Below are 14502 nucleotides of genomic sequence, written 5' to 3'. Positions count from 1 at the left end.
ATCGAGTAAATTTCACAATTGCAATCGGACTTACGATCCCGATCTTTTCCAGCCAGAACAAGGTCAGAGGTTATTTCAAGATTCATGTATATATCATCAATATGGTTGTGTGGTCGGAAAAGATCCCCATCAGCGATTGAGCAAATTTTACGATTGCGATCGGTGGGTAAATGATCGAAAATCGGATTTTAAAATCGATCCTGAAATCTCAAGATCAGCTCAACCCTACTAGCTACTTCTGTGGCTGTTACTTTGACATTACCAAGTCTATGTTTTTTAGGGCCTCTTCACACGGCCAGAGCCCATGGATTTCAATGGTTAGCGCACGTATATGCCTGCTAGCATCCTACACAGCCATCCATCATCTGCTGTTAGCAAAGTGTGGCTCTTTTCTGCGAGCTTGAAACCAATCTTGGATATAAATCGGACTAATCGGAAACAAATGATCAAAGTTCTGTCATCTCTACTATACAGTATAACAGGAATCCTCTACTATACAGTATAAGGGTGCATTCAGACTAAGTAACGCCGAGCGTGTATGAGAGCCGTACACGCCGGCATTACGGCAGACTGCCGAACACATCCCATTCACTTCAATGGGAGCGCTCGTAACAGCGGCGTTTACGAGCGCTCCCATTGAAGTGAATGGGAAGTGTTCGGCAGTCTGCCGTAATGCCGGCGTGTACGGCTCTCATACACGCCCGGCGTTACGTAGTCTGAATGCACCCTAACAGGGATCCTCTACTATACAGTATAACAGGGATCCTCTACTATACAGTATAACAGGATCCTCTACTATACAGTATAACAGGATCCTCTACTATACAGTATAACAGGATCCTCTACTATACAATATACCAGGATCCTCTACTATACGGTATAACAGGAATCCTCTACTATACAGTACAACAGGATCCTCTACTATACAGTATAACAGGAATCCTCTACTATACAGTATAACAGGAATCCTCTACTATACAGTATAACAGGAATCCTCTACTATACAGTATAACAGGATTCTCTACTATACAGTAAAACAGGAATCCTCTACTATACAGTATAACAGGATCCTCTACTATACAGTATAACAGGAATCCTCTACTATACAGTATAACAGGAATCCTCTACTATACAGTATAACAGGAATCCTCTACTATACAGTATAACAGGAATCCTCTACTATACAGTATAACAGGAATCCTCTACTATACAGTATAACAGGATCCTCTACTATACAGTATAACAGGATCCTCTACTATACAGTATAAAAGGATCCTCTACTATACAGTATAACAGTAATCCTCTACTATACAGTATAACAGGATCCTCTACTATACAGTATAACAGGAGCCTCTACTATACAGTATAACAGGAATTCTCTACTATACAGTATAACAGGATCCTCTACTATACAGTATAACAGGAGCCTCTACTATACAGTATAACAGGGATCCTCTACTATACAGTATAACAGGGATCCTCTACTATACAGTATAACAAGGATCCTCTACTATACAGTATAACAGGGATCCTCTACTATACAGTATAAGAGGATCCTCTACTATACAGTATAATAGGATCCTCTATTATACAGTATAACAGGATCCTCTACTATATAGTATAACTGGAATCCTCTACTATACAGAATAACAGGAATCCTCTACTCTACAGTATAACAGGGATCCTCTACTATACAGTATAACAGGATCCTCTACTATACAGTATAACAGGATCCTCTACTATACAGTATAACAGGATCATCTACTATACAGTATAACAGGATCCTCTACTATACAGTATAACAGGATCCTCTACTATACAGTATAACAGGATCATCTACTATACAGTATAACAGGATCCTCTACTATACAGTATAACAGTATCCTCTACTATACAGTATAACAGGATCCTCTACTATACAGTATAACATGATCCTCTACTATACAGTATAACAGTATCCTCTACTATACAGTATAACAGGATCCTCTACTATACAGTATAACAGGAGCCTCTACTATACAGTATAACAGGAATTCTCTACTATACAGTATAACAGGATCCTCTACTATACAGTATAACAGGATCCTCTACTATACAGTATAACAGGAATCCTCTACTATACAGTATAACAGGAATCCTCTACTATACAGTATAACAGGATCCTCTACTATACAGTATAACAGGAATCCTCTACTATACAGTATAACAGGAATCCTCTACTATACAGTATAACAGGATCCTCTACTATACAGTATAACAGGATCCTCTACTATACAGTATAAAAGGATCCTCTACTATACAGTATAACAGTAATCCTCTACTATACAGTATAACAGGATCCTCTACTATACAGTATAACAGGAGCCTCTACTATACAGTATAACAGGAATTCTCTACTATACAGTATAACAGGATCCTCTACTATACAGTATAACAGGAGCCTCTACTATACAGTATAACAGGGATCCTCTACTATACAGTATAACAGGGATCCTCTACTATACAGTATAAGAGGATCCTCTACTATACAGTATAATAGGATCCTCTATTATACAGTATAACAGGATCCTCTACTATATAGTATAACTGGAATCCTCCACTATACATAATAACAGGAATCCTCTACTCTACAGTATAACAGGGATCCTCTACTATACAGTATAACAGGATCCTCTACTATACAGTATAACAGGATCCTCTACTATACAGTATAACAGGATCATCTACTATACAGTATAACAGGATCCTCTACTATACAGTATAACAGGAATCCTCTACTATACAGTATAACAGGATCCTCTACTATACAGTATAACAGGATCATCTACTATACAGTATAACAGGATCCTCTACTATACAGTATAACAGGATCCTCTACTATACAGTATAACAGGATCATCTACTATACAGTATAACAGGATCCTCTACTATACAGTATAACAGGATCCTCTACTATACAGTATAACAGGATCCTCTACTATACAGTATAACAGTATCCTCTACTATACAGCATAACAGGATCCTCTACTATACAGTATAACAGGATCCTCTATTATACAGTATAACAGGATCCTCTACTATACAGTATAACAGGAATCCTCTACTATACAGTATAACAGGAATCCTCTACTATACAGTATAACAGGAATCCTCTACTATACAGTATAACAGGATCCTCTACTATACAGTATAACAGGATCCTCTACTATACAGTATAAAAGGATCCTCTACTATACAGTATAACAGTAATCCTCTACTATACAGTATAACAGGATCCTCTACTATACAGTATAACAGGAGCCTCTACTATACAGTATAACAGGAATTCTCTACTATACAGTATAACAGGATCCTCTACTATACAGTATAACAGGAGCCTCTACTATACAGTATAACAGGGATCCTCTACTATACAGTATAACAGGGATCCTCTACTATACAGTATAACAAGGATCCTCTACTATACAGTATAACAGGGATCCTCTACTATACAGTATAAGAGGATCCTCTACTATACAGTATAATAGGATCCTCTATTATACAGTATAACAGGATCCTCTACCATATAGTATAACTGGAATCCTCTACTATACAGAATAACAGGAATCCTCTACTCTACAGTATAACAGGGATCCTCTACTATACAGTATAACAGGATCCTCTACTATACAGTATAACAGGATCCTCTACTATACAGTATAACAGGATCATCTACTATACAGTATAACAGGATCCTCTACTATACAGTATAACAGGATCCTCTACTATACAGTATAACAGGATCATCTACTATACAGTATAACAGGATCCTCTACTATACAGTATAACAGTATCCTCTACTATACAGTATAACAGTATCCTCTACTATACAGTATAACAGGATCCTCTACTATACAGTATAACAGGAGCCTCTACTATACAGTATAACAGGAATTCTCTACTATACAGTATAACAGGATCCTCTACTATACAGTATAACAGGATCCTCTACTATACAGTATAACAGGAATCCTCTACTATACAGTATAACAGGAATCCTCTACTATACAGTATAACAGGATCCTCTACTATACAGTATAACAGGAATCCTCTACTATACAGTATAACAGGAATCCTCTACTATACAGTATAACAGGATCCTCTACTATACAGTATAACAGGATCCTCTACTATACAGTATAAAAGGATCCTCTACTATACAGTATAACAGTAATCCTCTACTATACAGTATAACAGGATCCTCTACTATACAGTATAACAGGAGCCTCTACTATACAGTATAACAGGAATTCTCTACTATACAGTATAACAGGATCCTCTACTATACAGTATAACAGGAGCCTCTACTATACAGTATAACAGGATCCTCTACTATACAGTATAACAGGATCATCTACTATACAGTATAACAGGATCATCTACTATACAGTATAACAGGATCCTCTACTATACAGTATAACAGGATCATCTACTATACAGTATAACAGGATCCTCTACTATACAGTATAACAGGATCATCTACTATACAGTATAACAGGATCCTCTACTATACAGTATAACAGGAATCCTCTACTATACAGTATAACAGGATCCTCTACTATACAGTATAACAGGATCATCTACTATACAGTATAACAGGATCCTCTACTATACAGTATAACAGGATCCTCTACTATACAGTATAACAGGATCATCTACTATACAGTATAACAGGATCCTCTACTATACAGTATAACAGGATCCTCTACTATACAGTATAACAGGAATCCTCTACTATACAGTATAACAGGAATCCTCTACTATACAGTATAACAGGATCCTCTACTATACAGTATAACAGGAATCCTCTACTATACAGTATAACAGGAATCCTCTACTATACAGTATAACAGGATCCTCTACTATACAGTATAACAGGATCCTCTACTATACAGTATAAAAGGATCCTCTACTATACAGTATAACAGTAATCCTCTACTATACAGTATAACAGGATCCTCTACTATACAGTATAACAGGAGCCTCTACTATACAGTATAACAGGAATTCTCTACTATACAGTATAACAGGATCCTCTACTATACAGTATAACAGGAGCCTCTACTATACAGTATAACAGGGATCCTCTACTATACAGTATAACAGGGATCCTCTACTATACAGTATAACAAGGATCCTCTACTATACAGTATAACAGGGATCCTCTACTATACAGTATAAGAGGATCCTCTACTATACAGTATAATAGGATCCTCTATTATACAGTATAACAGGATCCTCTACTATATAGTATAACAGGATCCTCTACTATACAGAATAACAGGAATCCTCTACTCTACAGTATAACAGGGATCCTCTACTATACAGTATAACAGGATCCTCTACTATACAGTATAACAGGATCCTCTACTATACAGTATAACAGGATCATCTACTATACAGTATAACAGGATCCTCTACTATACAGTATAACAGGAATCCTCTACTATACGGTATAACGGGATCCTCTACTACACAGTATAACAGGATCCTCTACATACAGTATAACAGGATCCTCTACTATACAGTATAACAGGATCATCTACTATACAGTATAACAGGATCCTCTACTATACAGTATAACAGGATCATCTACTATACAGTATAACAGGATCCTCTACTATACAGTATAACAGGATCCTCTACTATACAGTATAACAGGATCATCTACTATACAGTATAACAGGATCCTCTACTATACAGTATAACAGGATCCTCTACTATACAGTATAACAGGATCCTCTACTATACAGTATAACAGGAATCCTCTACTATACAGTATAACAGGATCCTCTACTATACAGTACAACAGGATCCTCTACTATACAGTATAACAGGAATCCTCTACTATACAGTATAACAGGAGTCCTCTACTATACAGTATAACAGGATCCTCTACTATACCGTATAACAGGAATCCTCTACTATACAGTATAACAGGATCCTCTACTATACAGTATAACAGGAATCCTCTACTATACAGTATAACAGGAATCCTCTACTACACAGTATAACAGGATCCTCTACTATACCGTATAACAGGAATCCTCTACTATACAGTATAACAGGATCCTCTACTATACAGTATAACAGGAATCCTCTACTATACAGTATAACAGGAATCCTCTACTACACAGTATAACAGGATCCTCTACTATACAGTATAACAGGATCCTCTACTATACAGTATAACAGGGATCCTCTACTATACAGTATAACATGATCCTCTACTATACAGTATAACATGATCCTCTACTATACAGTATAACAGTATCCTCTACTATACAGTATAACAGGATCCTCTACTATACAGTATAACAGGAGCCTCTACTATACAGTATAACAGGAATTCTCTACTATACAGTATAACAGGATCCTCTACTATACAGTATAACAGGATCCTCTACTATACAGTATAACAGGAATCCTCTACTATACAGTATAACAGGAATCCTCTACTATACAGTATAACAGGATCCTCTACTATACAGTATAACAGGATCCTCTACTATACAGTATAACAGGAATCCTCTACTATACAGTATAACAGGATCCTCTACTATACAGTATAACAGGATCCTCTACTATACAGTATAAAAGGATCCTCTACTATACAGTATAACAGTAATCCTCTACTATACAGTATAACAGGATCCTCTACTATACAGTATAACAGGAGCCTCTACTATACAGTATAACAGGAATTCTCTACTATACAGTATAACAGGATCCTCTACTATACAGTATAACAGGAGCCTCTACTATACAGTATAACAGGGATCCTCTACTATACAGTATAACAGGGATCCTCTACTATACAGTATAACAAGGATCCTCTACTATACAGTATAACAGGGATCCTCTACTATACAGTATAAGAGGATCCTCTACTATACAGTATAATAGGATCCTCTATTATACAGTATAACAGGATCCTCTACTATATAGTATAACTGGAATCCTCTACTATACAGAATAACAGGAATCCTCTACTCTACAGTATAACAGGGATCCTCTACTATACAGTATAACAGGATCCTCTACTATACAGTATAACAGGATCCTCTACTATACAGTATAACAGGATCATCTACTATACAGTATAACAGGATCCTCTACTATACAGTATAACAGGAATCCTCTACTATACAGTATAACAGGATCCTCTACTATACAGTATAAAAGGATCATCTACTATACAGTATAACAGGATCCTCTACTATACAGTATAACAGGATCCTCTACTATACAGTATAACAGGATCATCTACTATACAGTATAACAGGATCCTCTACTATACAGTATAACAGGATCCTCTACTATACAGTATAACAGGATCCTCTACTATACAGTATAACAGTATCCTCTACTATACAGCATAACAGGATCCTCTACTATACAGTATAACAGGATCCTCTACTATACAGTATAACAGGATCCTCTATTACACAGTATAACAGGATCCTCTACTATACAGTATAACAGGATCCTCTATTATACAGTATAACAGGGATCCTCTACTATACAGTATAACAGGGATCCTCTACCATACAGTATAACCGGATCCTCTACTATACAGTATAACAGGATCCTCTACTATACAGTATAACAGGAATCCTCTACTATACAGTATAACAGGATCCTCTACTATACAGTACAACAGGATCGTCTACTATATCGTATAACAGGAATCCTCTACTATACAGTATAACAGGATCCTCTACTATACAGTATAACAGGAATCCTCTACTATACAGTATAACAGGAATCCTCTACTACACAGTATAACAGGATCCTCTACTATACAGTATAACAGGATCCTCTACTATACAGTATAACAGGGATCCTCTACTATACAGTATAACAGGATCCTCTACTATACAGTATAACAGGATCCTCTACTATACAGTATAACAGGATCCTCTACTATACAGTATAACAGGAATCCTCTACTATACAGTATAACAGGATCCTCTACTATACAGTATAACAGGAATTCTCTACTATACAGTATAACAGGGATCCTCTACTATACAGTATAACAGGATCCTCTACTATACAGTATAACAGGAATCCTCTACTATACAGTATAACAGGAATTCTCTACTATACAGTATAACATGATCCTCTACTATACAGTATAACATGATCCTCTACTATACAGTATAACAGGATCCTCTACTATACAGTATAACAGGATCCTCTACTATACAGTATAACAGGAGCCTCTACTATACAGTATAACAGGAATTCTCTACTATACAGTATAACAGGATCCTCTACTATACAGTATAACAGGATCCTCTACTATACAGTATAACAGGGATCCTCTACTATACAGTATAACAGGATCCTCTACTATACAGTATAACAGGATCCTCTACTATACAGTATAACAGGAATTCTCTACTATACAGTATAACAGGATCCTCTACTATACAGTATAACAGGATCCTCTACTATACAGTATAACAGGATCCTCTACTATACAGTATAACAGGATCCTCTACTATACAGTATAACAGGAATCCTCTACTATACAGTATAACAGGATCCTCTACTATACAGTAAAACAGGATCCTCTACTATACAGTATAACAGGAATTCTCTACTATACAGTATAACAGGGATCCTCTACTATACAGTATAACAGGATCCTCTACTATACAGTATAACAGTAATCCTCTACTATACAGTATAACAGGTACTACACAGTATAACAGGATCCTCTACTATACCGTATAACAGGAATCCTCTACTATACAGTATAACAGGAATCCTCTACTACATAGTATAACAGGATCCTCTACTATACCGTATAACAGGAATCCTCTACTATACAGTATAACAGGAATCCTCTACTATACAGTATAACAGGAATCCTCTACTATACAGTATAACAGGAATCCTCTACTACATAGTATAACAGGATCCTCTACTATACAGTATAACAGTATCCTCTACTATACAGTATAACAGGATCCTCTACTATACAGTATAACAGGAATCCTCTACTATACAGTATAACAGGATCCTCTACTATACTGTATAACAGTATCCTCTACTATACAGTATAACAGGATCCTCTACTATACAGTATAACAGGATCCTCTACTATACAGTATAACAGGATCCTCTACTATACATTACACTTCTCACCATTCTTCCGTCTTGCCAGTTTGTTCATTAGATAAGACTTCCCAGTCCGATATTTCCCGACTATGGCCACAACAACCACCTTCTGAGTAATGGCGGATAAGATCTCCAGAGCCGCCTGATTCACTTGGATTTTCCCATCTTCATGGTTCTCTATTAAGCACACCGGATGCTCCATTACTGGGGAGACTGTAATGGAAGAACATACGAGAGAGACATTACATCCTAATAGTAGTTTAAGGTAAAACTATCCCTTAAAGGAGATTTCCGGGCAATTTTTTTTTAAAGGTCTATTAGTCCACCCATATATAGGGTTGAGCGATCGTGTTCGGAAAAGATCGGATTCCAATTGGCGATCGAGAAAATTTCACGATCACGATCGGAATTCTGAACACGATCTTTTTAGGTGGGATCGAGATCGGTGATTATTACCCACAATGCTTTGCTACTTGCCAAGCATTGTGGGAAAAGCTAACAATGTTAGCCTTCACACTGAGTGTACGCTCATTCTGAGCGGAGTGTATACTCAGTGTTAAGGCTCTGCTGCGGTTCCATAGGAATGAATTGAAGCAGCCGGCACACAGCCTTAACCCCCTGCGCGCCCCTGCATCCATTCATTCTAATGGGAGATTAGCTAACATCTCTATTAGCTACTTACCTGCAGAGATGGCTGGTCCGGTGCCCGGTGTTCTCATTCTTTTTCGCCTCGCTGCCCCCGCCTCCCAGGTTACTCTTAAAAAGCTAGGAAGAAGGCGGGGCTTGTGGCTTAGGAGAGTGTGGGCGGGTACAGGGCGGGGAGATGTGACGTGACCCTCCCAGTACCCGCCCACACTCTCCTAACCTGGGAGGCGGGGGCATCGAGGCAAAGAAGAACGAGAACACCGGGCACCGGACCAGCCATCTCTGCAGGTAAGTGGACACCAGGGGGGACTAAGTAGCCAGAGGATTAAAAAAAAAATCCTCTGGCTACTTAGTGATTAAAAAAAATCACTACACAGCGTGGATTCTAACAGCGTTCACTTGTTAGATTCCATGCTGTATAGTGAATAGGATTGTTTTTAAAATCCGATCTCCGATTAGTAAAAAAATCCCATTGACTTGCATTGGGATCGGAATTGGGATCGAGATCGGGTTCAAATGAAAAATTATCGGAAATCGGATTTCAAAATCGATCCTAAAAAGTCAAGATCGGCTCAACCCTACCCATATACCTTTAGCAGTGTTTTCAGTGATTTCTGGCTTTCTCTGGGAGATCCTGGCATCTTCTGGATTTGTTTACAAGGTGTAGCTTCCTGTTTACCTTCCAAACTACCTCCCTCTTACTGCCCTCTTTCCTTTCTCAGTCCGTTACACCCCCTCCCAATCTCCCTAGCTATCTCCTCCACTACTAGCTAGGGTTGAGCCGATCTTGAGATTTCAGGATTGATTTTAAAATCCGATTTCTGATCATTTCCCAGCCAATCCTGATCGCTCAACCCTATTAATGACATATACATGAATAAGATTGAGCCGATCTTGAGATAACCTCTGACCTCAATCCCGCCGGAAAAGATCGGGATCGGAATTCCGATCCTCATTGTGAAATTTACTCAATCGCTGATCGGAATCTGATCTTTTCTGATCCCGATCGCTCAACCCTACTACTAGCCCTTTCCAACTAACTAAGCCCACCCGCCACTGAACCATACTTTACCTGTCTTCCTTTCTAGGAGATGGCTCCTCCTTTTCGTTCACTGTGCACAAGCTGGAGTCACTCCTCTTCCTCTTTGTCAGCGTATTCAGAGACTGGAAGTTCCTCTGACACCTGAGTAGTAGAGTTGGAGTTCCATCTCTACTGCACATGTGCAGGCACCTCCAGACTGCACAAGCGCTTGTGGAGAGGAAGAGGGGAGGAGCCACCCCAGGGATATGGGTAATTATAGATTGTTTTAATACTTGAAAATTAGAAGTTAGGTGGGGGCAGAGGGTTTGGTTTAGAGGTTAATTTTTGTTTCAACCCTTTTTGTCTTACTTTACTTTATGTGGTAATAACTTTGGAACGCTTTAACATACCCAAGTCACTTTGACATGTTTTTTTGGAGACATTGTGCTCCATGTTGGTTAACTTTGGTTGATCTTTTTTTAGTTTTTATTTATCAAGAATTTAAAATTTGGTGATAAATTGGCCAATTTCAAAATTTCAAATTTTGTGCCTTTCACACAGTCATTCTACCAAATGAGTTACTAAGCATTATTTTAGAATGTCCTGTAATTTATTCCATTGTTAGAAGTCTTACAATTCTAACAGCAATTGCCCAATTTTTTAAGAAGACTTTTAATACGGGCTCTTAAAGGTCTATATTTTAGAAAACAAATTCTCCCGATTTCTCTTACCTCCACTTGGTGCTGGGGTTGTAGGTTGAAGTCCAGGAATCTTCTTTGTTCCTGGGTCTGAAGTCTCTTTTGGTACTGGAGGGACACCTCCGACTGATGGTTGTGGGCCTGGAGTCTCTCCTGGTGCTGAAGGTGGTGGTGGGGTAGGAGACTCACTTCCCACTGAAGCTTGCAGTCCGGGATTGTAATCTGGTTCTATGTTTGGAAGTTGTGGGCCAGGAGTTCTTTCTGGTATAGGGGCTGGAGGCTTGGCTATACCTGGAGTATGCAGTCCTGCAGACACCTCTGGTATTGAGGGGTCGCCTCTGCCTGGAGCATGTGGTCGTGAAGTCTCTTCTGGTGTAGGAGTTGGAAGATTCAGGCTTTGAGTCTCTTCTGGAGCTAGGACTGGATACTCTACTGGCACTGGGGCTGGAGATTGTTCGCCTGGAGTCTCTTTTAGTGGTGGGCCTGGAGTCTCTTTTGGTGCTGGAGTCAGAGGATTGGCCACACCTGGAGGATGTGATCCTGGACTCTCTTCTGGTATTCTGTGGTTGACTTTGCCTGGAGGATGTGGTTGGGGAGTCACTGCTGGTGCTGGGACTGGAGATTGCAGGCCTAGAGTCTTATTTAGTGCCTCGAGGCCTGGAATCTCTTCTGTTGATGTGCCTGGATTCTCTTTTAGTGCTGAGCCTGGAGTCTCTTCTGATACTGTGGTTAAAGGATTAGCTTCACCTGGAGGTTGATTGTGTGGAGTCTTTTCTGGTGCTGAGCCTGGAGCCTCTTCTGGTGATAGGGATAGAGATTGCGGTACTGGATACTCTGTTGGTGCTTGGGTTAGAGTTTTTTTTGGTGCTAGTTCTACACTGTTTTCCGATGCTAGGTTTGGAGTTTGCGAGTCTGGAGTCTGTTCTGGTGTTGAAGGCTCACTTCTAACTGGAGACTGTGGGCCTAACGTCTCTTCTGGTACTGAGCGTGGAGATTGTGGGCCAAGAGCCTCTTCTGGTACTGGGCTTAACATCTCTTCTAATGTTGGAATCTGCAGCTCTGGGGATTTTTCTGGAGCTGGAGGCTCATTTCTAACTCGAAACTGTGGGCCTGGAGTCTCTTCTGGTACTAGGGTTGGAGGCTTGGCTTCACCTGGAGTATGTAGTCCTGGAGTCTCTTTTGGTGCTGAGTGGTCATCTCTGCCTGGAGGATGTGGTCCTGAAGTCTCTTCTGGTGTAGGATTTGGAAATTGCGGGCCTGAAGTCTCTTTTGGCTCTGTAACTATTTTCTCTTCTGGTGCTGGAGATTGTGTGCCTGGAGTCTCTTCTGTTGCTGGAGTTAGAGGATTGGCTCCACCTGAAGGATGTGTTCCTGGAGTCTCTTCTGGTACTGAGGGGTTGACTTTGCCTGGAGTTTGCGGTCCTGGAGTCACTTCTGCTGCTGAGGTTGGAGGTTGTGCACCTAGAGTCTCTTTTGGTGCTGTGCCTGGAGTCTCCTCTAGTGCTGTGCCTAGAGTCTCTTCTGGTGCTGAGGTCTGCGGTCCTGGAGTTGCTTCTGGTGTTGTGGTTGGAGGTTGTGGGCCTGGAGTTTCTTCTGGTACTGGGGTTGAAGATTGTGGACCTGGAGTCTTTTTTGGTGCTGGGACTATTTTCTCTTCTGGTATTGGAGATCGTGTGCCTGGAGTCTTTTGTGGTGCTAGAGTTAGAGGATAGGCTCCACCTGGAGGATGTGGTCCTTGAGTCTCTTCTGGTACTGAGGATTTGACTTTGCCTGGAGTATATGGTCCTGGAATCGCTTCTGGTGCTGGGGTTGGAGGTTGTGGGCCTAGAGTCTCTTTTGGTGCTGGGCCTGGGGTCTCTTTTGGTGCTGGACCTGGAATCTCTTCTGGTACTGAGGGGTTGACTTTGCCTGGAGTATGCAGTACTGGAGTCGCTTTTGGTGCTGCAGTTGGAGGTTGTGAGCCTGGAGTCTCTTCTTTTTCTGGAGTTGGAGATTGCATGCCTGGAGTCTCTTTTGGTACTTGGCCTCTAGTCTCTTCTAGCACTGGGGTTGAACGATGTGGGCCAAGAGTCTCTTTTGGTACTGGGCTTGGAGATTGCAGGCATGGATTCTCTTTTGGTACTGGGCCTGAAATCTCTTCTGGTGCTATGGTTGGAGTCTTTGCTCCATCTGGAGGATGCAATCCTGAAGTCTCTTCTGCCGGTGAAAGGCCATCTCCACCTGCAGGATGTGGTCCTGGAGTAATCTCTGGTGTTAAGGTTTTAGGTTGCTGGCCTGGAGTCTCTTCTAGTGCTGGGGTTGGGGGCTCAGCTCCATCTGAAGGATACAGTCCTGGAGTCTCTTCTGGTGCTGAGGGGTTGACTTTGCCTGGAGTATGCAGTACTGGAGTCGCTTTTGGTGCTGCAGTTGGAGGTTGTGAGCCTGGAGTCTCTTCTTTTTCTGGAGTTGGAGATTGCAAGCCTGGAGTCTCTTTTGGTACTTGGCCTCTAGTCTCTTCTAGCACTGGGTTTGAACGATGTGGGCCAAGAGTCTCTTTTGGTACTGGGCTTGGAGATTGCAGGCATGGATTCTCTTTTGGTACTGGGCCTGAAATCTCTTCTGGTGCTATGGTTGGAGTCTTTGCTCCATCTGGAGGATGCAATCCTGAAGTCTCTTCTGCCGGTGAAAGGCCATCTCCATCTGCAGGATGTGGTCCTGGAGTAATCTCTGGTGTTAAGGTTTTAGGTTGCTGGCCTGGAGTCTCTTCTAGTGCTGGGGTTGGGGGCTCAGCTCCATCTGAAGGATACAGTCCTGGAGTCTCTTCTGGTGCTGAGGGGTTGTCTCTACCTGGAGATTGTGGACCTGGAATCTCTTTTGGTCCTGATCCTGTAGTCTCTTCTAGTGCTAGGGTTGAAGATTGTGGCCTTGGAACCACTTGTGATTGTGGAGTCTCACATCTGAATAGATGCTGCAGACCTGGAGTCTCTT

The 14502-nt window shown here is 40.5% G+C and overlaps 2 protein-coding genes across 2 annotated transcripts in view; both read right to left on the bottom strand.

The window, feature by feature from the left end:
- Positions 1-14502, bottom strand: part of LOC142209061 (uncharacterized) — a 385129-nt gene that overhangs the window by 174113 nt on the left and 196514 nt on the right. The window lies entirely within an intron of this gene.
- Positions 1-14502, bottom strand: part of LOC142209217 (guanylate-binding protein 1-like) — a 77178-nt gene that overhangs the window by 6714 nt on the left and 55962 nt on the right. The window contains exon 2 of the mRNA XM_075278146.1: positions 9199-9384. Coding sequence (XP_075134247.1) covers positions 9199-9373 — 175 coding nt within the window. The 5' untranslated portion in view covers positions 9374-9384. The remainder of the gene's footprint in view (positions 1-9198; positions 9385-14502) is intronic.

The sequence above is a fragment of the Leptodactylus fuscus genome, chromosome 6, assembly GCF_031893055.1.
Source record: "Leptodactylus fuscus isolate aLepFus1 chromosome 6, aLepFus1.hap2, whole genome shotgun sequence".
In the NCBI taxonomy this organism is placed as follows: domain Eukaryota; kingdom Metazoa; phylum Chordata; class Amphibia; order Anura; family Leptodactylidae; genus Leptodactylus; species Leptodactylus fuscus.
The sequence above is the reverse complement of the archived record's forward strand: the minus strand, read 5'-3'. Positions and strand labels throughout refer to the sequence as shown.